Genomic DNA, 25301 nt, shown 5'->3' on the forward strand with positions numbered 1-25301 from the left:
TAAAAATATCAGATTAAATAAGTGAACATTTTAGGCATCTTAATAGATTAACAAGTTTCTGCAAAAGTTTGTGTAGTACTCACTTGCTTCACTTACAAATTTTCTGTTGGGCAGTCTCAGCTTCGAAATCAACTTGTTCATGAATTAACACACCCTGGCATAAATGGACCTACATTTGGTCATCGTCATCCAAGTCCTTCCACAGATGAGGATTCTCTATTGGTTATGGCTGCAAATAGCATTGTGGTGGACCACTTGCATAGGATTGGATACGAATACTCGCTGTCTGTCTTTTATCCAGAATGTGGCTTAGAAAAGGGAAAGGTAAAGTAAAACTAATTTTGTCTTTTTAAAAAAAAATATAACGACTGCAGTGGGAAACAAACCTGGAGTTGAAAGAGCGAATCAGAACACAGATTATAGAATAGACTGAAGACTGAGCTAAACCAATGAAACCTGTCAATGTTTTTCTGAAATGATTAATCATATTTTGTAAATGTTTTTTCTTAAGAGTTTAAATTTGATTTTGGACAACCGACAAGCATGGTTGAATTACTCCAAATATTCAATACAATGAGGAGTCTTAATTTCTAATGATATCCATTAATTAAATAGAAATCCAATAACAAATTTGTCTGTTATTAAGTAAACAAAGAAAACCTTTCCTTCTTTTGACTGGTGAAGCCACTGACTCATTCCAGGGATAAAAGCAAATTATTGCGGATGCTGGCATCTGAAACCAAAAAGAAAATGCTGGAAAATCTCAGCAGGTCTGGCAGCATCTGTAGGCAGAAAAAATCGGTTCCCGGTTTCGAGTCCAGATGAGCGAGGATTTGACAAAGGGTCATCTGGACTCGAAACGTTAGCTCTTCTCTCCCTACAGATGCTGCCAGACCTATTGAGATTTTCCAGCATTTTCTTTTTGGACTCATTCTAGGGTACAACCCCAGCAGCCTTCAGACACAGGGGGCGAGATTCTCCCATATGGGGAGAAATCGTAAGGCTGGCGTCAAATCCGGACGGGTTTGACGCCAGCCCCCCCCCTTCCCGACCGGGAACCGATTCTGGTCCCCGGTCGCGGCTAGCATCCCGACGCCGTAAACTCCGGCATCGCGGGCTTAACAAATTTCGTTAAGCCCGCTTGCCAGAGTTAGAGCCGGCTGACGCGTCATATGATGTCAGCCGCGCATGCGCGGATTGGAAGACTCCAACCCGCGCATACGCGGATGACGTCATCGCGCATTTGCGCGAAACCCGCGCATGTGCGGGCCGTGATGCCCCTCAGCCGCACCGCGAATGGATACTGCGGGGCGGCGCAAGGACAAAGAGTGCGCGGGCATCGGGCCCGCTGCCCGCGATCGGTGCCCACCGATCGCGGGCCCATGGCACCCTTGGCACGGCCATGGTACTGCCGTGCCAATTGGTGCCATGGTTTTAAAAATCGAGAGTTTACAGCCGTTTTTACGAACGGCCAGACCAGGTGTGTTTGCCGTTCGTAAAAACAGCCGTAAAGGGCTGGGAACTCGGCCCATCGATCAGCTGAGAATCGCTGCCGGCCGTAAAAAAACGGCGGCAGCGATTCGTATCGGGAGTCGGGCGTGGGGGGGGGGGGGGGGGAGAATAGGGGGGAGGGCGTCGGAACAGCGTGGCCGTAAAATTTTACGAGCCACGCTATTCTCCGCACCGTCGGGAGTGCGGAGAATCTCGCCCTAAGTGTACTCAGTAACTTCTCCAGGTGGTAGTGGGGATAGGCTATTTGACCACATGGGGCATCATACCTGTTTTCAGCAGTTACTGCTGATGGCAATCATGTAGGAATCCTAACTGATTTAATTTTCCCTCTCCCTTATCCTGGGAATACAGATCGGCGGAGAATCCAGCAGCGGAGCAAAATCTGGATTTGCACTGGGTGACAAAGCAGTTGTGAGTCTCCATGCCTGCCTGCCAGCCATAATGGGTTTCCTGATGGCCCAGTTGGGCTTCCTGCCCTGACCCGGCAGGACTATGTGGATAGTTCATTAGAGCTATTTTGCATGTCATTGGCAGGTAGAAAGCACAATTTGCTAGTCAGTTGGGTTGCTCTGGTGTCCTCAACGAGAGCTCCGCTGGCATGAACTGGTGCAAGTCCTGAGGAGCGTGGATCTGGCTGCTTGCAGTTTTGAGGGGTAGCAAGGTGGTAAGTATACCCCCCCACCCCCCACCCCCAAACAATTGCCACCAGGGTGCCACAGTGGGTCCTTCATGGGAGGTGGGGATGTGGGGATCAGTGTTAGAGGGGCTCTGATCGGGGGGTCTTCCCTGTGATGGGGCTCCTTTGGCTGCTCCCCATAATAAATTGAAAATGTGCTAATCTGTGCCCCTATACCAGTGTTCTTCAAACTATTTTTCCGGGGACCCATTTTTTACCAACCAGCCAACCTTCGGGACCCAACCTGGCCGACCTTCGCAACCCACGCCAGCTGACCTGCGCGACCCAGGCCGGTCGACCTGAGCGACCCACCATTTTCTCTTGCCTTGTTTGCTGCTGATAAAAATGGAGGAAATGGTTTTGGGTACCTTTGGCCCTCATACACGCTCCTCCAATGGAACCTGTTGGATGAAGGTGAAGCCTTTCGGTGTCTGAAAGTATGGAGTCTCCATCTGTCCAAAATTCTGCATTTCGTCCGTAAAATTTTATTAAATAAAACCCCCCCACGAACTTGTAAAAAAAAAAATGAATAAAATAAATGAAAAAAATAAAAATTAAATGAATAAAATAAATGAGTAAAATGAATAAAAAACCACGAACTTGTAAAACAAAAAGCTGTGACCGTTTAAAAAAAAAAAATAGTGGCCGTGCGCATGTGCGCCCGATCATCGGAGCGCATGTGCAAAACTATGCGCATGCGTGCCAATGATCGCGCGCTGCGGCCGTATTTTCTTTACATGTTCGCGACCATTTTAAAGGCCGCTTGCAGCCGGCGAAGGACGGCTCCGTGACCCTCCCGACACCTGCCCGCGACCCACCCGCGGGTCGCGCCCCCGACTTTGAAGAACACTGCATTATACTATTTATTTGCTACTACCGCCAAGATCTGCACCTGCGGCGGCTCCACCCGGGCCCACGCCCCGGGCTTCCGTGCTCATCGCAGCGGCCCTCCTACTCATCGCGGCATAGCCCCCACGGGCTCTCCATTGCCAGCGACGGCCGGGTATGGGCCCGACGCTCCAGCGGCATCCATTTTCAGGGCTAGTTGATTCGGCAGGTGAGTTGTTACACACTCCATAGCGGATTCCGACTTCCATGGCCACCGTCCTGCTGTCTATATCAACCAACACCTTTTGTGGGGTCTGATGAGCGTCGGCATCGGGGGCCTTAACCCACCGTTCGGTTCATCCCGCAGCACCAGTTCTGCTTACCAAAAGTGGCCTTCGGCCTTCAAAGTTCTCGTTTGAATATTTGCTACAACCACCAAGATCTGCACCTGCGGCGGCTCCACCTGGGCCCACGCCCTGGGCTTCCGTGCTCACCGCAGCGGCCCTCCTACTCATCGCGGCGTAGCCCCCATGGGCTCTCCATTGCCAGCGACGGCCGGGTATGGGCCCGACGCTCCAGCGCCATCCATTTTCAGGGCTAGTTGATTATACTATTTAGACAGTTACTCATTATCTCACAATTACATATCCTGAATAATAAAGTGCTAATGTTCTAATCTGCACTCTTTTTTTTATAAGTGTTTTTTATTGGGTTTTTGGAATCTGCACCCATAAACGCTTTAATAAAAAACTGTCAGTATGTCAAGTTTAGAGGTCTGTGAGATGTAGGTGAAAGTTATGCTTTTAAAGTGGTGGAAACCTTTGTTTTCACACGAGTCAATTTAATTGCCTTTTATGTATGGCTGGGAGGCTGAATGCTTTGAACTGGATTGTTGATATTGAAATTTTCAACATCCCATTGTCTGCTAAAAGCATCATGATTGACAGCTCGCAGAAACTTCAAAGTGATGAATTGATATTTTAATAGCTCTGCAGGGAGCTGTTTCTTTAACCACATATTTGTTATGAGTCTGCCTCCGTTCACGAGGGAAGAACAGATGTGGGGGCTGTCCCTTCACTTCTATGAAGCACTCGAGAACAGAGGGGGGGCTGAGGGGAAACCTTTGTCAGCGATTAGAGTGGGCTGGTGCTCTGCCTGTGATCCTGGGTGGGGGGCACAGCAGGTGATTGAGTTCAGAAGGCCCTTTTAAAAGCGGCGCTCCGATCTCAGAGATGTGGGATTTGTCTGAGAGATTAGGTCTGGCCCCTCTTTGTTGCGGCGCGAATCCCAGCATGCTATGGAATGGCACCGAAAATGCAAATTTGGAAACAAAAATCCCAAGTGTCATAGAATGGCACGTCAGGGGCACTCCTAGCACCAGCAGAGACCAGTCCTGATTCTCTGCTGGCAAGTGCATCTAGACTTTGGAATGGGGAATCCCTAACTTATTGATATGCCAATTTATGGCATTCTGCACAACACCACACTATTTCCTGTGAATTTAACTGTTGGGCTACGGAGGAAATGACAACGATTTAATTCAATTTATGGATTTTTTGCAGCAAGCTGTACGTTCTGTGATTTGTGACTGTACCCAAGTTAATTTATCTCCACTAACAATATTTTGAAGATGATGGCCAAATAACTTTTGCAGAAAAGAAGTATGTTTAAGGACTGTGTGAAATTCTAAATTGCCTGGATGCCAGACTAAAACAGATGACAAGATCATTTGGTGAAATACCTCAATGATTTATTATTTGAATACTGTGACCAGTCAGCAAGTTATTCATTAACCATAGAATAATAACCTGTTGTGAATGTAAATGTCACCATAGTCCCAGAGGATACTCACCTTTTGAGAGAGAGCTGACTGGTGGTGGTTTAACCTGTGGGCCACCACACCTCAGGTGAGGAGCAAGTTGAGAAGACAGGACCGTCATGAATAACCTCAGCCAGTGTGAAAATTGAACCCATGCTCATGGTGTCGCTCCGCATTACGAACCAGTCGACCAACCAATTGACCTAACCAACCCTCTTTATTGTAAATACCATGCAATGTGTGAGGTGCTCCGGAGAGTGAACGCCTCCACCTCGTGCCGAGGCTGGGGCTGATACAGTTGAAGGTGGTGTATAGAGCACACTTTACAAGGGCGAGGATGAGCAGGCTCTTTAAGGGGGTAAAAGATGTGTGTGAACGTAGCTGGCGGGTGGGGTGGGGGGGTGCGAACCATGTTCATATGTTTTGGTCCTGTCCAAAGCTGGAGGATTACTGGAAGGAGGTGTTTAGGGTAATCTCTGAAGTGGTGCACGTGAAACTGGACCCAGGCCTTCGGGAGGCCATATTCGGGGTGTCGGACCAGCCTGGGTTGGAAACGGGTGCGGAGGCAGATGTTGTCGCCTTTGCTTCATGGATCACCCGAAGGCGGATCCTGTTGGGATAGAGATCCACCTCTCCACGCTGTGCCCTGGCGTGGCGGGGGGACCGTTGGAATTCTTGACTCTTGAGAAGGTTAAGTTTGAACTGAGGGAAAAGATGGAGGGGTCTACAATTCATAGACAAATTCATTGTGCACTTTCAAGAATTGGATAACATCGAACATTAGTGGGGTGGGGAGGGGGACTATGTGTTAATGGTGACTATGGGTGATTCCTGATTTCTTTTCTGCTTGTTTCTGTTAACATGCGGGCAGTTGTTTGGGGGTTGGTGGGAGGATGGGATCGTTGTTGATATGGGAATTGACATTATATTCGTTATTGTTTATTGTTGGTGGGTGTAAATTTGGGAGAAAATGTGAAAAAGGAGAATTAAAATATTTTAAAAAAATTCTGATGATTCTTCAAGTCTAATTGCATCATATTAACGTTTCAAATGCTTCTGGTAAAATAAAAAAAACGTTTTTCTCTTTTCTGATTGCTCCAGGCTTTACTGAAGTAGATTTGAATTTATCCATGATTCTGCTAACAATCAAATCACTCTTTCCCCCTAATATTAGCCAGACTAATTATGTAGCTATTTTTCAGTCATTTTTATTCAGTAACTAAAGGCATTCATGCTGATTAAAATACAACAATAAAGGATCTTTTATCATATTTCTCTTTTCAGGAAGAGGATCGTGTTAATTTTATAAATAATATTTTTCTTTACCAAATGCTGAAATTCTTTCCTGAATGCAACCAAGGAAATACTAATTATTTTTCATGTTATGCATTAATTCCTCATTAACAGTGTTGTGTAGCACTGGGATTCATAGGGAAGTGTTGATCAGTTACAAATACTGTGCTTGAGGCAGTTGATGTATACTTGTATTTGTGATTAGATTTTTTTAATTTTGGCAAATAGCTAGATGAAATCAAATAATTTGTGCATGGTAATAGGTGGCAAACTAATCATATGGGTTTGGATAGAGTAAGATTTTGTTCATGTATTCAGAGATGGATCTCATAATTACATACTATAAAACAGCAGTTTTGAACTGAATTTCACTTTAAAAATATTTTTCATAGGTATTTACAGCAAGAGATCTCCTACAGATCATGAAAATCAATCCCAGATCAGACCTTTACAAATCTATTGTAAGTTTGAGTTTGATTATATATAAACGAGTTTGCCCATTTCAGCATTTTCTCCTTCACATATTGGGTAACATTCATGTTTTTATTTTGTCTTACTTTCCCTACTGTAGATTTCAAATCTGCAAAAGGATCATCAAAAAGGTAAAAAATGTAGTTTAAAATACTGTAATATTGCATGTATAAAGACATTTCAATTCTTCCAAAATGCCTGAAGATTGTACTTGTAACAAAATTACATTTTTGTTTCCAATAGGGTTTCTTATTCAGTTTCTGATGGAACTGACTGACTATCATTTAACTCGGGATTATCGAGATGCACAAATTCAGACCAGTTGCGTGACAGAGTACAATGAATCAATTGGTAAGGTGCAGAGATGGGGATTCTATTTCAATAAATAATTATCCTTGCAGGGTTTTTTTTTTAGAGTATGTCTCTAAATTGAACAAGTCTTCCAGCAATATATGCAATTTCATTGTACAGTGTTGGACCTAGAGGCGGTTCTATAATTAGTCAGCTTCCATTGAATGAATGGTGGGCTAGGCCTATATTTCTTAATTATGAAGCTTACAGTTCTGGCCATGGATTACTAATTCTAAAGAATGTCATGGAAAATACAATTATACTGAAACAAGAAAGTATTTTTAGTTCAAAAATTTATTGCTGCAATTTTACCTCTGGTTAAGACATTCAATAGGTCTGTTTAACCAACAAAATATAATAATAATAAGGGGCTGGTTTAGCATAGGGCTAAATTGCTGGCTTTGAAAGCAGATCAAGGCAGGCCAGCAGCACGATTCAATTCCCGTACCAGCCTCCCCGAACAGGCGCCGGAATGTGGCGACTAGGGGCTTTTCACAGTAACTTAATTTGAAGCCTACTTGTGACAATAAGTGATTTTCATTTCATTTTCATATTGATTGGTTACGGTGTAATGGCTATAGAGACATTGTTCCATAGAATCTCTACAGTGCAGAAGGAGGCCATTCGGCCCATTGAGTCAGCACCAACCCTCAGAGCATCCTACCAAGGCCCACTCTCCCTTAATCCCTGTGCTTTAAGGGGCAATTTTATCATGGATAATCCACCTAATTTACACATATTTGTACTGTAGGAGGAAGTACCCAGAAGAAACCCACGCAGACACAGGGCAAAAGTGCAAACTCCACACAGGCAGTTGCCCAGGGCCGCAATTGAATCCAGGCCCCTGCCGCTGTGAGGCAACAGTGCTAATCTCTGTCATTGTGCAGCTGGTACTTATATGCAAACAGTTATAGATAGTTTTTTTGTCATGAACCAGATGGATGGCAGTCATCAAAATCTATCAGCATTTCTAAATTCAATTACTGAAAATTCCACATAAATGATTTTTCATTTGTCAGCACAACAACATCTGGCACTTCTGGCACAGCTGAAGCTGACAATTGGAGGTTGATGGACTTGAGGACAGAATCCCAGAAATGCTGACAGTAGCTGAAGGGGCTGACTTGAGCTTTGCTAATATTCGCAGGAGGAAGTTTTTACTCATCTTGGTCTTGATAATAGGCAGGAAATTTGAAGGTATGTCAGCAATATTTAGGTCAATGGAGATGGTAGTGAAGCTGTGCTGGTTTTATCTCTGAATGAATCTAGAATTTGATCCCATGCATCCCCATGTAATGTCACCTAGGTGCAGAATGTACTTAATGAAGAAGAGAAGCCAAAGTACTCCCTCCAGGAAACCATCTAAGAATGGAACCAGAAGGCAATTCCGTTGTTCCTTCTGATCTGTTCTTTTACTGCAGTAATAAATAGTTAACTCCCCATTTTCCTTCTTTATAGTTGATAAACTTCAAATGGTTGATGAAGAATATGCAGCATTTCATCCAACAAATTTGCAAGACGATTTTTGGGAAACAAAGCTGCTTGTATATCGCAAACAAATAGAAGAACAGCTTCAGGCAGAGATGCAGCAAGAGGTAGTACACTATATTCTTCAGTCATTTTATCACTAATGTTTTTACTGGATACTGCGTTATTTAATTACACTTTCTAAATTAGCTGAAATATTTAATTTCCTGGGTTTTGAACCATTAAAAGAATATAATAAAATACACCAAAATATAAGTACTACACTGAAAACTGGAGTAGTTTGCAATAGGTGCCCTAATTAACTGATGTTGTCCAATGTAGCACAGTTTTAACACCATCAACATCCATTGTAAAACTAGGTAATGTTGGAGTTACAACTCGTTAGGACAATATTATAGTATTCTTGCATTGTGTGTGACCTTGTGCCTGTGTTGCTCTTGTTGGCACGCCAGATATGATTCTAGTGGATGTAATTGTTTTCGTACTGGTACAATCTATGTCACTCCTGTATGCATTTGAATTAACAGGGTATTGTCATGCTGAAAAATAGAACTAATGCATTACTGTGCCACTTGAAGGTGACATCTGAGGATGCGCAAGAGGCTGTGTGCAAATTGGTGAAGAGACTGAATGGAATAAACATTAGAATTAGAACAGTACAGCACAGAACAGGCCCTTCGGCCCTCAACGTTGTGCCGAGCAATGATCACCCTACTCAAGCCCACGTATCCACCCTATACCAGTAACCCAACAACCCCCATTAACATTATTTTTTTTAGGACACTTAAGGGCAATTTAGCCTGGCCAATCCACCTAACCCGCACATCTTTGGACTGTGGGAGGAAACCGGAGCACCCGGAGGAAACCCACGCACACACGGGGAGGACGTGCAGACTCCGCACAGACAGTGACCCAGCCGGGAATCGAACCTGGGAACCTGGAGCTGTGAAGCATTGATGCTAACCACCATGCTACCGTGCTCCCCACAAACATCTACTGCCAGACTTTGCTTCCCAATGATCCAAAACACCTTCCTCATATCCCAACATCTCTACCGCTCTCAGATTCACTCACATTGTTGACAGACCCCAGGATTGCATTCACAATGTTCCCCAATCCTGAAACTATCACATGCTTCCGACTCAGATATTTGGGTTAATGCATCCAGGATCCTTCTCATGGGAACCCCAGATCATTTTGCTGTCTTCCTGGAACTTCTCTCTTCATTGTTCCATGGATCCTATTAAAAATAATGCCAGACTTGGATGCTCCATCCAGTACTGCCTGCCCCTGGATCTCCTTCCCAGGTTCCGGGCTGCCCCAGAGCTAATGAAGTTAGTGTTCCTGGCATAATAATTTGTTCTCTCAAAATCTCCCACAAACCACGAATTATGTCATTTGTAGGCCTGCTTTAATATTTTCTGCTACTGCCAATTTCTCTTCACTTTTGTCTTCCACACTTTGCTCTGATGCTCTATATTCTATTACAGGAAAACTATCCACCAGAGCTTGTGGTGATGGTGTAATTTGTAATTGCACATTTCCTGCTGAATTATAATACAGTTAGTTATAGTGTATGTTTTTTTAATTAGATGTGTGCTTTCCCTTGAAAAATCATCTTGTAAGAAACTTACCCGTCCTTTTGATCATGGTAGCTGCAGCATTTTAAGGATCTGGAATTGGCCAAGGTTCGGATTCAGGAGAAAGAGCATTCACAGAAGAATATAGAAGAGCACAGATCAAAGCTCGATAAAATGTACCAGATGAAGTCTGAAACATTGATCACAAGAGAGAAGAATGCTATTGAGAGACTTCAGAAACAACAGGAGGTAGGTTTAGATGCAACGAGAGATTTTTCACCAGGCAACAATACATGAGTCTGTGAATGAGGCACAATTTTCTACAACTGCCAGTATGTATAAAGAATAACCTGAATGCAAATAATTCATACATTTCCTCTTGTGGAAGTGCCTTTGGACAAAAGTGCCGGCTGCCATCTCCGGGCAAACCCCTCCACAGACCCTCTCAAGGTGAACTTTATCTTCTCCAGCCTGAGGAACTCTGCCAGGTCACTCACCCAAACCCCCAGTTTCGGCGGCCCCGGTCCCGCCATTCCAATAAGATCCGTCTCCAGGCTACCAAGGAGGCAAAGGCCAAGACATCAGCCTCTCCCGCCCCCATGACTCCTGGGTCTTCTGACACTCCAAGATCACCGCTTCTGGACACGGGACTACCTTCACCTTCAAGACCTCCGGCATAACGTTGGCGAACCCCTGCCAGAAGCCCCTAAGCATCAGATAGGCCCAAAACATGTGGACATGGTTCGCGGGCCCACCGCCCACACTTACCCTCCACCCATTCAAAGAAACTACTCATCCTGGCCACAAGTCATATGTGCCCTGTAAACCACTTTAAACTGAATAAGGCTAAGCCTAGCACACAGAGGATGCGAGTACTCTCCTCAAAACTCCTCCCACACCCAAGCTTCCATCCCCCTCCCAACTCTTCCTCTCACTTACACTTCACTACCTCTTATCGGGGCTCTCTCCCAATCCATCAACCCCGTATAAATTTCCAACACTTTACCCTCACCTACCCTGTTTTTGACCACCTTGTCCTGTAGCCCCTGTGGCGGCAGGTGGGGAAAGGAGGGTACCTGCTTCCTAATAAAATCCCTCACCTGTAAATATTGGAACCTATTCCCGGCGGGTACTGCAAATTCCTCCACCAGCCTCTCCAAGCTCCAGAAGCTGCCCCCAACGAATAGTTCCCCAAACCGCTCAATCCCCGCCCATTGTCACTCCTGAAAGCCGCGTCCAGCCCCCCTGCAAATCGGTGCCAAACCAAGGCCCCTCCAGTCTCGGGTGCTCCCATACCGACCCCTCCCCCACTACCCACTTCCTAACCATGGCTATGTTCGCCACCCAATAGTAATTCCACAAATTTTGAAGAGCTAACCCCCCACCAACCCCCTCAACACCGCTCTAGCAGTACCTTCTTCTCTCGCGAGGCTTTACCTGCCCACACAAACCCTGAAATCAGTGCATTAATCCTCCTTTTAAAAAAAAAAAGCCTTGGAATGAAGATCGTGAGGTTCTGGAACATAAACAAGAACCTGGGAAAACGGTCATCTTCAACGATTGCACCCTTCCCGCCAGCATTAGCAGGAGCACATCCCACCTCCTAAAATCCCCCTTCATCTGTTCCATCAACTGAGCCAGATTCAGCTTGTGCAGCTGCTCCCACCCCAGCACCACCTGAATGCCCAAATACCAAAACATCTCCCCCACTACTCTAAATGGCAACTCCCAACCTCTTCTCCTGCACTCTCACTTGCATAGGAAAAACCTTGCTCTTCCCATATTCAATTTATACCCTGAGCACCGTCTAAATTCCTCTAATATGCCCATAATCCACCATAGCTTCCAAAGGGTTTCATATATCGAGCAATAGATCATCCGTGTACAATGAGACTCTATGCCCCAGCTGCCCCCCCGCTCCCCCCCCCCCACACACTATAACCCCTGCCAGTCACTTAAACCCCCCTTAAGTCACCTAAGCGCCATCGCCAGTGGCTCTGTAGACCAGGCAAAGAGCAATGGGGAGAGTGGCCATCCCTGCCTTGTCCACCGGTGCAAGCTGAAATATTCCAAACTCACTCGGTTTGTTCGCACACTCGCTGTCGGCGCCCGGTACAACAGGCGGACCCAATCCACAAACCCCTGCCTAAACCCAAACCGTCCCAGCAACTCCCACAAATAGTCCCATTCCACCTGGTCGAAGGCCTTCTCCGCATCCATGGTGACCACCATTTCCACACTTCGTCCCTCGAGGGGCATCATTATAACATTCAACAACTGCCCGATGTTAGCCGACTGATGCCTCCCCTTAACAAAACCCCATCTGGTCCTCCCCTATCATCCCCGACACACAGTCCTCAATCCTTGAGGCCAAAACCTTGGCCAACAACTTAGCGTCCAGATTTAGTAATGAAATCGGCCTGTCGGACCCAACTGCTCCGGATCCTTATCCCTCTTTGTAATTAAGGATATCGAGGCCTGTGATAATGTAGTGGTGGTGGGGGGGGGGGAGGGAGGAAAGGAGCATCCCCTTTTCCTATGCCTCATTGAGCCCCACATACGAGCAGGGGCCCCAAGACCCCTGAAAACGTTTTATAAAACTCCACCAGGAACCAGTACTGGCCCCGCCTGCATCGCCCCCATACCCTCCAACACTCCCACCAGCCCAATGGCGGCTCCCAATCCCTCCACCAGGTCCTCCTCCACCCTAGGGAACTTCACCCCATCCAAAAAGCGCCTCATTCCCTCCACCTCGGCCGTGGGTTGCGACTCCTACAATCTCTTATAAAAGTCCCCGAACACACCATTCATCCCCACTGGGTTCTAGACCGTGTTTCCCTCCCCCTTATCCTTCACCTTTCCGATCTCCCTGACCGCCCCCTTAGCCCTCCACAACTGCCCTACCGCCTTACCCATGTGTATCAGTCCAAACTCCATCTGAAGTTTTTGTTGCTCCCTCAACAACCCTGCCTCCGGGGCTTCAGAAAACCTCCTATCCACCTGCAGAATCTCATCCACTAACCTCGCCATCTCCGCCCGTGCCGTCTTGTCTCTAGTTGCCCTTATTGAAATAAACTCCTCCCTCGCCACTGTCTTCAGTGCCTCCCACTGTGCGACAGCCGAAACCTCACCCATGTCATTCAGCTCCACAGATCCCCGAATAGCAGCCCTCACCCGCTCACAAACCTCCACATCTGCCAACAGCCCCACATCCAACCTCCACTGCGGGCGCTGCCCCCGCCCCCGATTCACCTGCAAGTCCACCCAATGCGGCGCATGGTCCGAAACCACAATTGACAAGTATTCCGAACTGACCACCCCCGCCAACAATGTCATGTCAAACATAAAATAGTTGATCCAGGAGTACATCCTATGTACATGGGAGAAAAACAAAAATTCCTTCGCCCTTGGTCTACCAAACCTCCATGGGTTTTTCTCTCTTTTCCCCCCCCCCCCCCCCCATACACTCCATAAACCTCGCCGCGGCCACACTCTCCCTGACCTGAACAAAGAACAACGAAAAGTCCAGCACAGGAACAGGCCCTTCGGCCCTCCAAGCCATCAGCCCCCCTCATACTGTATTTCAAAAGCCCCTTCCCTATCGACAGTCATTTCCTCCCCCCCCCCCACCACAAAACAACAATCCCAACCCCCCATCAACAGTCAACCTCACCAAACCTCACTTTGCAGCAGGGTAGCATGGTGGTTAGCATCAATGTTTCACAGCTCCAGGGTCCCAGGTTCGATTCCCGGCTGGGTCACTGTCTGTGTGGAGTCTGCACGTCCTCCCCCTGTGTGCGTGGGTTTCCTCCGGGTGCTCCGGTTTCCTCCCACAGTCCAAAGATGTGCGGGTTAAGTGGATTGGCCATGCTAAATTGCTCGTAGTGTCCTAAAAGTAAGGTTAAGGGGGGGTTGTTGGGTTACGGGTATAGGGTGGATATGTGGGTTTGAGTAGGGTGATCATGGCTCGGCACAACATTGAGGGCCGAAGGGCCTGTTCTGTGCTGTACTGTTCTAAACCTCCAAAGTCCTCCTTCTCCTGCCAGTCAATTGGATCCCACATACTCCACCGCTTCCTCCAACATCCCAAAGTAGAATTCCTGACCATTGTAGGTCACCCAAAGGCGGGCCGGGTACAGCATCCCAATCTTCACCCCCTTCTTAAAGAGGGCGGCCTTCACTTTGTTAAAGCCCCTCTCCTCTTGGCTAGCTTGCACCCAGGTCCTGGTATACTTGCAAGTTTGCTGTCCTCCCAGTTACAGAACCTTGTCTGTCTGGCCCACCTTGGAGTTCATTCCTTATACAGAAACTAATGCAACTGCATCACCATCGACGTTGGCGGCTGGTTACCCTGCGGCTTCCTCTGCGCCCTATGTGCCCGATCCACCTCCAGGGGCTGTTTGAAGACCCCCTCACCCAGCAACATCTTCAGCATCTTGGCTATATACATGCCAGCGTGCACTCCCACAATCCTCAGGTTCTGTCTCCGGGAGCGGTTCTCCAGATCTTCTACCTTCGCCTGAAGCTGCTTTTGGGTATCCCGCATCACCCCCATCTCGACCATCAACGAAGTAAGCTGCTCCTCCTGCTCCCCCACCGTCTTCCCCCACCTTCCGGATCGCCTGGCTTTGAGATTCCAATCTAAGCTCCACATGGTCGATCCCCGCCTTAAGCGGATCCACCGTCCTCGCCAGGTCCTTCAAAGTCTCCTTTCTCTGCTGGGTAAACTTCTCATTCAAGAAGTCCACCAGCTGCACCATAGACCACTGAGATGGTAGGGGCAATCCTTTACCCTCCGACATCTTCTGTGTTGCTGACAAAGTTTCTCACTCCGACTGCTCCTTTCGCCTAAACCCACTTCTGGTCCACAAATCCATCCATCGGTGGAATGAACTCTTCCTCCTCTATTCCTGCACCTTTTTCCATTAAAACATCTGCCCGTTAATCGGGGAAAAGGCCCCAAAACACCGCCACAAGCGGGAGCTGCCAAATGTGCTACCACTCACACCATGGCCACCAACAGAAGACTGCTTCTGATTTGTTAATGGTACTGAAAAATGTTCCCATATGCATAACCTCCTTTCATTCTCCACAAACATTTCAGTTTTATAATTTTGTTATTTATTCCCCTGTAAAACCTTTGAAGGGCAGCACGGTAGCACAAGTGGATAGCACTGTGGCTTCACAGTGCCTGGGTCCCAGGTTCGATTCCCTGATGGGTCACTGTCTGTGCGGACTCTGCACGTTCTCCCCGTGTCTGCGTGGGTTTCCTCCGGGTGCTCGGTTTCCTCCCACAGTCCAAAGACGTGCAGGCTAGGTGGATTGGCCATGATAAATTGCCCTTAGTGACCAAAAAAGTTAGGAGGGGTTATTGGGTTATGGGGATAGGGTGGAAGTGAGGGCTTAAGTGGGTCGGTGCAGAGTCGATGGACCGAATGGCCTCCTTCTGCACTGTATGTTCTATGTTCTATGACATGTATCATGATCCATGCTTTTGTTTCAATGTATGAAGTGTTGTATGCAAAGAACATACTAAAGATCTAAAACAATTTGTTTGCATTTAAAATGGAGCTTACAGAGGCAAAAAAAGTATGCAGTTTGTCTTCTCATCTTGCCACTTGTTGGGCTCTGTTTCAGTCAGAACATTTGTTTATCCATCCTGTGAAGGTCATTCAGTTTTATGACTTGTGATTGTTAGCTGGATTCCCACAGTACAGGTAATCTTACCTACCCATCGTACCTTCATGCTTATAGTATTGGCGATCTATCCCTCCTTTCTTGAGCTCTCATAACGGACATTTATCTATTCTAAAGCTATTGATGCATATCTCAATATCAATCTTAATATATAATAATTTCCCTCGCCCCTTTCAATCCCATGCACCGACTTACGTGGTGAGTGAAACTTGCTGAAGTGAAAAGTTGAGGCTAGCTCCTAATGCGAGTATAGCATTTCTTAGCAGAAAAAGGAGGTCAATTTATATGCTGAGTATAGGCCTAAATATGGCTTGGAATTCTCCAGCTGGCAGGATTCTCTGATCCTGCCTGTCGCACATCCTTGATGCGTGTTTCCTGGTGGCGTGGGATGGCTTCAATGGGAATCCCCATTGACAGTGGCGGAATCAGAGAATCCCGCCACCAGTGAACAGTGCACCACCTCCCGCTGCTGAGAAACAGATGGCTGGGAGGCTGTAGAACCCTGCACATGATCGTCGGTGCTGACAAAATGGACTTGTCTTAAATGCCGAGATCTAATGAATGGCACGGTAGCACTGTTGCTTCACAGCTCCAGGGTCCCAGGTTCGATTCCTGACTTGGGTCACTTCTGTGTGGAGTCTGTACGTTCTCCCCGTGTCTGCGTGGGTTTCCTCTGGGTGCTCCGGTTTCCTCCCAAAAGCCCCGAAAGACGTACTGTTAAGTAATTTGGACATTCTGAATTCTCCCTCTGTGTACCCTTGCAGGCGCCGGAAATGTTGTGACTCGGGGCTTTTCACAGTAACTTCATTGTAGTGTTAATGAAAGCCTACTTGTGACAATAAAGATTATTGTATTATTATTTTTATTATTTTCTTTGTTTTCTTTTCTTTACTCTCTCTCAATCCAGTCATTGCCTCTCTTTCTGCATTGGTCCAGATTTATTTTTTTAGAACTCCAACAATTGAAACTTGAAATAATAAGAAACCATACTTCATTTTTAGTGCCATGAGGGTTTAGTAGACAGTAATTAAGACTTATCATGCCATTAGAAATGGTATTTGAACTGAAATGGACAGATCTTGACTTCATGCACAAAGATACAGAAATTTCATGCCATTCAATCATTAGAATGAGGAGTTGGATGGTGAGATGTCATTTTTTGATAGGCTTGAGGCAGGGCAGAGTTGCGCATTTTGGACCCATGGGAATTGCCCAGGAAGTTTCAACTTTCTGATGAACAATTCCTCTGTTGTCCGGGACCCTCTGCAAGACCAGCTCTGAGCTAGAGTCAGAGATTTCAGACAGCTCTGATGTATTTACCTGAATAGATATCCAGGAAATGTTAGACAAATTAAAACCTAGTCTAACTCCTGGGTAACTCTGTCCCCAGTCACTTTCACTGACCTATCTATCCTCTCGACCACCCGAATAACTACCCCTCCCATCGATTACCCGATTATCCCCAAACTGACCCGACTATCCTCCGACCCACCTACCCACATGCTCCACCTGACCCATCTAGCAACTCATTCATTTACATTACCCACTCTGTCTATTCACTCACTCACCCATTCATTAACACTCCTACATTTCTCCTATTCACATTGGACTTTTAAACTTCGCCTATGGCAGCTACTGCTGTATAAAGATGCTGCTGCGCTGTGACGGAGTTTACTGATAGATGCTGCGCTCTGTATTTCTGGAAAAGTTGAGCTTAGAAGATCCACTACAAAATGTGGAACAGCGTAAGAGTGGGGAACAAGTGGCGCAGCAATCCGGTGATGATTGCTGATTCGTGGAAGGCCTCTGCCATTGTTTCTCAGTTTTAAATTGTGACAAAAATTTTCACTTTTTTTGAATACATCTCCATGTTTATATAGTTAAATATTCTAAATGGACTGACAGCAAATCATCGGGTAAAGTAATAATTTTATTTAAATTGGGTAATCCACAAGTATGAAATTAAGAATTTATTTCTAGTTCTGTCTTTATTTATTTGGTTAGTTACAAAATTGAGCACTTATAACATTTAATGAAATTAAGATGATGTTTATAATATCAATTTTCTTAGATTGAGGAAAAAGAAATATATATGCAGAGACAAAGTTTATTGAAAGACATTGAAGCTGTGCGAAATAGAGAGGTCGAACTTAGACAACGAATTGAAGCCTTTGAACTGTAAGTAGAAATGACAAATTAGCTAAAGAAATAAAGGCCGGAATTCTCCAGTTGCCGGTATTCACTTTCCCCGCTGGCAGCACACACCAGCCAGTGGGTTTTGCAACAGCCTAGGGTGGTTTCAATGGGAAATCCCAATGACAAGCAATGGGAGGATAGAATCCCGCTGCCAACAAACATCTCTCCACCGAGATGCACGCAGCTGGGGGAACCGGAGAATCCCACCCAAAGTCTATGATTGACATGTCAATAAGTTCTCACAGAAATGTGGGTATACTCGTGGTTTCTCATGCTTGCAGTGCAAATATTTTAAAATGATGAACTCTTTGATTGAAACATTGAATCTAGTTGACTGTTCATCTGTTTCAATTCACTACTAATCAATATTGTTGCAAGCAAAGAGGGCACCTGTCAGGACTTCTCATTTTTTTTTCACCCTTCGGTTGATCATAACAGGGTTTTGCTTAATTTTTTAGGATGAAGATGTTCAGTCAATGGCTGTACTTTACCATCAGACATGAGTTCTTTGAGCTTTATTAAAAAAGGAGTTAGTTTTTATTGAGTTAGAAACCCACCCAAGTAAAGATGTTGGGCGTGATCCTCTGGAAAAATTTCTAAATGTGGTAGCGAGTGGGAATTGCTGTGAGCTTCCCGGTGCTCGGTCCAGCGAGGCCGGCAACGCAGTTCAATGTTAATTGGTCCACTTAACGAGCCTCAGGGGCTTCTTGCCGCAAATGGAGGCTCACCAACTGATTCGCCGGGATCGCTCTCACTAGCCCCTCTAACAAGGTCAAGCAGCACTTAAGCTGCACTTGCTCAGCCAACCCAGCCAGCTCGCAACAATGGCGCCCAGGAGAACGGCCCTAAGAGTTGGCGATGCGACCTGGGGAGGCTCCTTGATGGTTGGAGGCCAGGAGAGATGTCCTGTTCCCCAAGGGTCCCGGAGGGTGAGCCATAGGGCACCCGGTGCTGCCTGGGATGAGGTGGCAGCTACTGTGACCAGGAGAACTGCCATCCAGTGCCGAAAAAAGGTGAACGACCTACATGGGGCAGCACGACTGAGTAGATATCAGACACCCGGGGAGGGATGCCGGAGCCGGACCCTCCTCCGCTCCCTCTGCCCTGGATGTGACAGGGTGGTCGAGGACAGGGCGGTCAGCCAAGCAGAGGCTGGCAGAAGCCGCAGAGATGAGGAACCACCAGGCTCCACTCAGGGACCTGTCAAATGTGAGTTATTGCCTTCCTGACTGACCCATCCCTCCCACTGACCACATGTCCATTCCCCCGCAAGTCCTCCAGCCAGCAGCTGGGCGGCCCCCTCTCCTGCCTCCCATGGGACCCTCTCTGAAGAGAGCTCCAAGATTGCAACTGTTATAGTCGTGGCACAGCTGTAATTCCCCATTCTCCACCAGAGCAGATACACACACCTCGGAGGGACATGTTAGTGGGCTTCGGGGGGCACAATTTAGTGAGCACCACATTGCTGCAGTTGGAGGGCTGCTAGATTCCAGAGCCCAGTTGGGGTCCCAGCCTGATGCTTGGCCTGTGGTACAGAGGTACACTGAGCTGATGGAGACGATAGGGAGCAGCAGCAACATTTAGAGGGAGATGTCAGCGTCACTCCAGCAGATCCATAGCCGTTGGAGGAGTCCCAGAAGTTACTGGCACAAGAGATGTCGCCGGCAATGAATGGTACTGAGGCCAACACTGCTTGGGTGGTGAATGCAGCAGAGAGCCTGGTGCATGATGCTGGCACCATTAGTGAAGGTTTCCAAGGCATCGCGCAGTCGGTGACGGCCATGGCTGAGAGTCTCGGCAGAATGTCTGCCTCGCTGGGGGATGTCACCCAGTACCAGGCTGACCATGATGAAGTTCTGCGGGACAAGTCCTCCTCTCAGATGGGCATGGTCGAGACGCTGCGGAGCTGGTCCCAGTCGCAGGTGGGCATTGCCGAGGCCCTGCAGATCATGTCCCAGTCACTGAGGGGCATTGCCGAGGGCTTCAATACCTTGGTGCAGACTATGGGGAACCGCCAGGGCTGGCAGAGCCAGATGATGTAGGAGCAGCTGGGGCTCAAACAAGCTGTTTCTCCATCCCAAGGTGAACCCCAGGGCCCTTTGGGCACTGACTGGGAGGAGGGGGTGCTGGGTGCCAACCGGGACTTGTTCCATGGAGCGGCAACAGTGGCCACCAGGTCCCCAGAGTTCCACCTATCCGACGAGGCCACGTCTCAAAGTCAACACACAGGACAGAGTGGCACGGCTGTGCATGTGCCGCCGACAAGTGCGCCGGGGCCTTCCGGGAGTGTGGGAAACTGCATTACACATTAAACACCCTTGTGCACAACCATTATGATGCCTCTGTCACTTTCTTCAACAATGGGGACTGACCTCCGATCCCTTGGCCCATCTCTACAAGCACCTCTCCCCTCCCCGTGGCACTTGCCTACCCTCCGGCCGTGGACATTTCTCAAGAGCTGTGTCCCATCCCCTGGGTGTTTGGATGTTGGCTGCTGCGTGTGTGGTGTTGCCTCCAAGCACAATATCCATGCGTCAAGGTGTTATTGGGTTGCTAGGCAATGACTCCCACATGGTACATGGCCCGCCCACCACGGAAGTCCACTTGGGATGTGTTAAGTGCTCACTTACCCACGATTACCAATTCCCTTTTAACTTTAGCCTTCAGCTGCACGGCTCGTGGCCTCGGCAGTCGGCGGAGATTATTGGTGGTCATTGGGGCTGGCGGGCAGGACAAAGGGTTGCCTCCAGAATGGGCAACACATGATCCAGGGGTTGGCATGGTGGTGCCACGAGTGGTTGCCACCGGATGCCCCCAGCAACCCCCTCCCCCACCCTCCCATGGCGGTCCACCTGTGTGGAGGGATCCCCAGCCGAGAGTCCCCGCCCCCTGACAAGCACAGGGCAGCAAACCCAGCACCGCCGCAGGCTCAGTGTGTGAGCAAAGATGACTAGTCACCTCCTCTGCCCACAGAAGCCCTTCTGCCAGGTTCACATTTTTCAAAAGGTGGACTAATCGGCACCAGCGTGAGCACTTTATGGGGAAGCCGATGAATGATGGGAGGCTGTTGATCTGGGGTGGCTCCCATTAATTGTGGGGAAATAGGGCTTAACTGGTGATAATTGGTTTCTTGGCACTCTACGGCGAGAGCCTGGTTTTGCCTACAGGAGCGGGCCGGTTGCATGCCAACTGTTTGATGCCTGCAGCGGTTCTTGTTTTTGGCCTCTCCCGCTATTCGCCGGCCTCACGAGAGATTCAACCAGACCTCTTGAGACGTTGTGATCTGGATCTAGCCAGCAATGGGTGAGATCCAGGTCAGCATAGTTAAATGAGCCATTAGGTCGGATTCTCCCTGCACCTGGGATCTAACTACTTTTCCGGCAAGGCCTCAACCTGGCGCCATTAGGTGCTAATCCACACAACCGTGGACCAGGCGTAACGGCACCTGAGGGGTCTTTTAGGCCATTGGAGACCCCTGGGTAGTTGGGGTCAGGCAGGATGGCAGTCTGGCTCTCCCTCTGGCTACCGGGCACCTTGGTACTGTCAGCCTGGCACTGCTGGGGTGCCAGGGTGGGGCCTGAAGGGGGCCATGCCCATGAAAGGTGGGATGTGGGGGGGACCGGGGGGGGGGGGGGGGGGGGGGCGGTATGAAGGGTGGGGGACGAAGGGACTTTAGTGTTGAGGAGGTGAAGGGCGTGTTCCTGAAAAAGTGGGAGGCTGAAAGGATGGATGGATGGATAGGCCTGAAAAGGGGGGGGGGGGGGGGGGGTGGATGGCTTTCAGCGACCCCATAGCATGGTGTCCTCACTTGGGGGGGGGGGGGGGGGGCAGGCTAATGCTCATGTGTGCGAGAGGTGACATTGTCAGTGCGTGGGGTGTGTGGTGGATCTTCAAGTTCACTTAGAGATTGAGCCGTCATTTTGAAATGGTGCGTTGATCTCTGAGGCGTCAGTTTCGCCGGCAGGTTTAGAACTCCAGTGCTGAAAACATTTCTAAGTGTGGGCTGGACCAGGGAGAAACGGCCCAAAAAATTACTAGAAGGTGTGATCTAACGCAAAATTTCTCAGTGGTAGTGAGCAAGAACTGCTGCGAGCTTCCTGACGGTCGACCCGGCAAGGCAGTCACCAGTATCAAATGTTAATTGGTCCACTTAACGAGATCCCATACGCTTCACACCGTGAATGACTGTTCTGCCGGCTGATTTGCCAAAACCGTGCCCGCCAGCCCCCCACTAACGAAGGGGAGCAGCATTTAAACCGATCCTGCAGAGGTAATCCCACACAACATGCAGCCATACCACCAAGGAAACCAGCCCCAATATTCGGGGATGCCAACCTAGCCCGCTTGCTGGATGCTGTGGTGTCGCAACGAGGGCTCAGCGGGTGTGCCACAGGGCAGCCAGTACTGCCTGGAGGAAATGGCAGCAGCCGTCAGCACAGGGAGCGTGACCCAGAGGATCAGCACACAGTGTCACAAAAAGCGAAACGACCTCCACAGGGCCGCACGGGTGAGTTGGCTTCGGCCCCCTGGCACCGGTCCTGTCTGTCACCCTTGCCCCCTGACAACCATGCGCCTGGCACCGTCCCTGCCCAGCACCATGCCGCATCCCACTCCACCCATTCACAGCAGTGGTGCTCAGCACCCGCCCCTCCCTTACCTGGTGCATGATGCTTGTGGCTCACGCCGCCCTCCCTGTGTTCCTGCAGGAGAAGCTGGCCCATAGCAAATAAGAGAGGGTCCAGATGGGCGGCGGTGTGCCAGACATTGAGTCCTCACCCCCTAGAGGAAATGACCCTGGATGTTTCGGGTGTTGTCCGGGACAGATTGGTCACCGGCGATATTGTACCTGCACCACAGAAGTGGGTAACCACTGGACCCCACCCAGAGGACCGGTCTATGTGAGTTGAAACTGCCTCCCACTGACCACATGTCTATTCTGCACAGGATCTCCATCCAATGATGCCAGCTCATCTGGGGTCCCCCCCCCCCCCCCCCCCCCCCCCCCCCCCCCCCCCTACTCTACTGCTAGGTTGGGTGGCAACCTAGTGGAGAGCACGACGTCAGCACCATGAGTAGTCGTAGTCCAAGGCGTTAGCCAGTCGGTGATGGCCATGACTGAATGCCTCGGCAGCATGTCCCAGTCACTGGGGGACGTGTCCTTGACGCAAATGGACTTTTCTGAGGTGCTGCGGAGCATGTCACCTGCCCCCGTGCAACCACGGGTCTCAGAGTCAGCATCCGGAACAATAAAAATAGAAAGTTAACAGTCCATAGCTGGTGTCTGTCGCTGAAGCAGAATTCCCGGCACAATGGTCTTGCAAATTCAGTGGCATTAAAGTCTAATTGCAATTTTAAAAAGGACTTGGACCAGGATTTTCTGGCTTGCCACCGGGATTTTCTGGTTCCCCCCACAAAAAGTCAATGGGAGGAACTCTCTGTCCAGCAACTGGAATCACAAGGCACAATCGGGCGGAGAATCACTGGTCAACCAAAGATCAAGGCTATGGCGGGCACCCGACAGGATGCCATGCTCCGGTGCACCAACAGCGGTGTGAGCGTATTGTATGCCACACATGCAGTAAATGCCGTTGGCATATCATTAATGGGCCTGTCCCTATATTCTCCGGGGCTCCGTCGATGCTCTGCCACCACAAGGTGGAATTAACAACAGCGAAGTTCACTAGTAGTTTTAAAAATCAAAATGGTCCCAGAGGCACAAATGTGGGCTGCAGTTCCTGCCACTGGCGTGGCTGACTGGAGGGCGCATCCTTCAGGGCCGGTCGGTTGGGGGGGGGGGGGGGGGGGGGGAAGAGAGAGATGTGGGGGATGTGACCATGGGATGGGCCGAGGTTAGAATGATAGGGGATGGGGGTTTCCAGACACAGACCACTATTTCTACAACCTGCAAGGCCATCCTGCTGGACACACCACTGACCGCCCACCGTGGCCCATGTTTGTGCAGAGTGACACCGGCCATATGGGTGCCATCAACACTTCCCTCCACCCACACACAACCGGGTGCCTCCCGGTTTAACCTCTTCTACTCCGTTCCCAGGTTCCCACCTGCTTCAAGAAGACCACCATCATACCGGTGCCAAAGAAGAACCAGACAACATGCCTCAACGACTACAGTTCGGAGGGCTTGAAATCTATCATTATGAAGTCCTTCGAGAGGTTGGTCATGAGACACATCAACTCCATACTCAAGAATGCCTTCATCACTACATTTCGCATACCGCTACTACCGGTCCACAGCAGCCGCTATCTTCCTGGACCTACCTTCATCCCTGGAGCATGACGACAACAAGGACTGCTACGTCAGACTCCTATTCATTAACTACAGCTTCACCTTCAACACTATAATCCCAGCCAAGCTCATATCGAAACTCCAAAACCTTGGACTTGGTTCCTCCTGCAACTGGATCCTCGACTTCCTGAGCCATAGACCACCATCAGTAAGGATAAACAACAACACCACTCCCACGATAGTCCTCAATACTGGGGCCCCGCAAGGCTGCGTACTTCGCCCCCTACTATACGCCCTACAGACACATAATTGTGTGGCAAAATTTGCCACCAGCTCCATCGACCAGTTTGCTGATGACACAACCATAGTGGGTCGGATCTCGAGCAACAATGAGTCAAAGTAAAGAAGGGAGATAGGAGAACCTTGTGGTGTGGTGTAACAACAACAACCTCCCCCTCAACATCAGCAAAACTAAGGAGCTAGTCATTGACTTCAGGGAACAAAGTATTGTACACGCCCCTGTCTGCATCAATGCTGCCGAGGTGGAGATGGTTCACAGCTTCAAATCAGAGGTGTGCACATCACCAACAATCTGTCCTGATCCAGCCATGTCGACGCTAGGACCAAGAAAGCACAGCAGCACCTCTATCTCCTCAGGAAGCTAAGGAAATTCAGCATGTCCACATTGACTCTTAACAATTTTTACAGTTGCACCATAGAAAGCATCCTACGTGGCTTCATCACAGCCTGGTATGGCAACTGCTCAGCCCAAGATCGTAAAAAACTAGAGAGTCATGAACGCAGCCCAGTCCATTACGCAAACCTGCCTCCCATCCATTAACACTGTCTACACATCCCGCTACCTTGGAAAAGCGGGCAGCATAATCAAAGACCCCTCCCACCAGGTTATTCTCTCTTCAAACCTTATAAAACAAATTATATTGCCATTAGACAGAAGCTGAGGAGCATAAATTGGGAACAGTTGTTGGAAATGCGCAACAGTAATGTGGGGGTTGTTTGAGTGCTGCATAGTTTTGTCCCACTGAGACAAGAAAAGAATGATAAGGTGAAGGAGCCTTGGATGACCAGAGAACTGGAGCTTCTAGTCAAGAGGAAGAAGGTAGCTTCTGTAAGGTTGAGGAA

General features: G+C 48.6%; 1 protein-coding gene across 5 annotated transcripts in view; it reads left to right on the forward strand.

Moving 5' to 3' along the window:
• The window catches only part of ofd1 (OFD1 centriole and centriolar satellite protein), a 180605-nt gene that overhangs the window by 4309 nt on the left and 150995 nt on the right, over window positions 1-25301 (forward strand). For all 5 annotated transcript variants that reach the window (XM_038802471.1, XM_038802467.1, XM_038802470.1 and 2 more), the window contains exons 3-9: window positions 115-324; window positions 6521-6589; window positions 6700-6730; window positions 6843-6950; window positions 8409-8545; window positions 10094-10267; window positions 17787-17893. In XM_038802471.1, the coding sequence (XP_038658399.1) occupies window positions 115-324; window positions 6521-6589; window positions 6700-6730; window positions 6843-6950; window positions 8409-8545; window positions 10094-10267; window positions 17787-17893 (836 nt within the window). The remainder of the gene's footprint in view (window positions 1-114; window positions 325-6520; window positions 6590-6699; window positions 6731-6842; window positions 6951-8408; window positions 8546-10093; window positions 10268-17786; window positions 17894-25301) is intronic.

The sequence above is a fragment of the Scyliorhinus canicula genome, chromosome 7 (assembly GCF_902713615.1).
Source record: "Scyliorhinus canicula chromosome 7, sScyCan1.1, whole genome shotgun sequence".
Taxonomy (NCBI): Eukaryota; Metazoa; Chordata; class Chondrichthyes; order Carcharhiniformes; family Scyliorhinidae; genus Scyliorhinus; species Scyliorhinus canicula.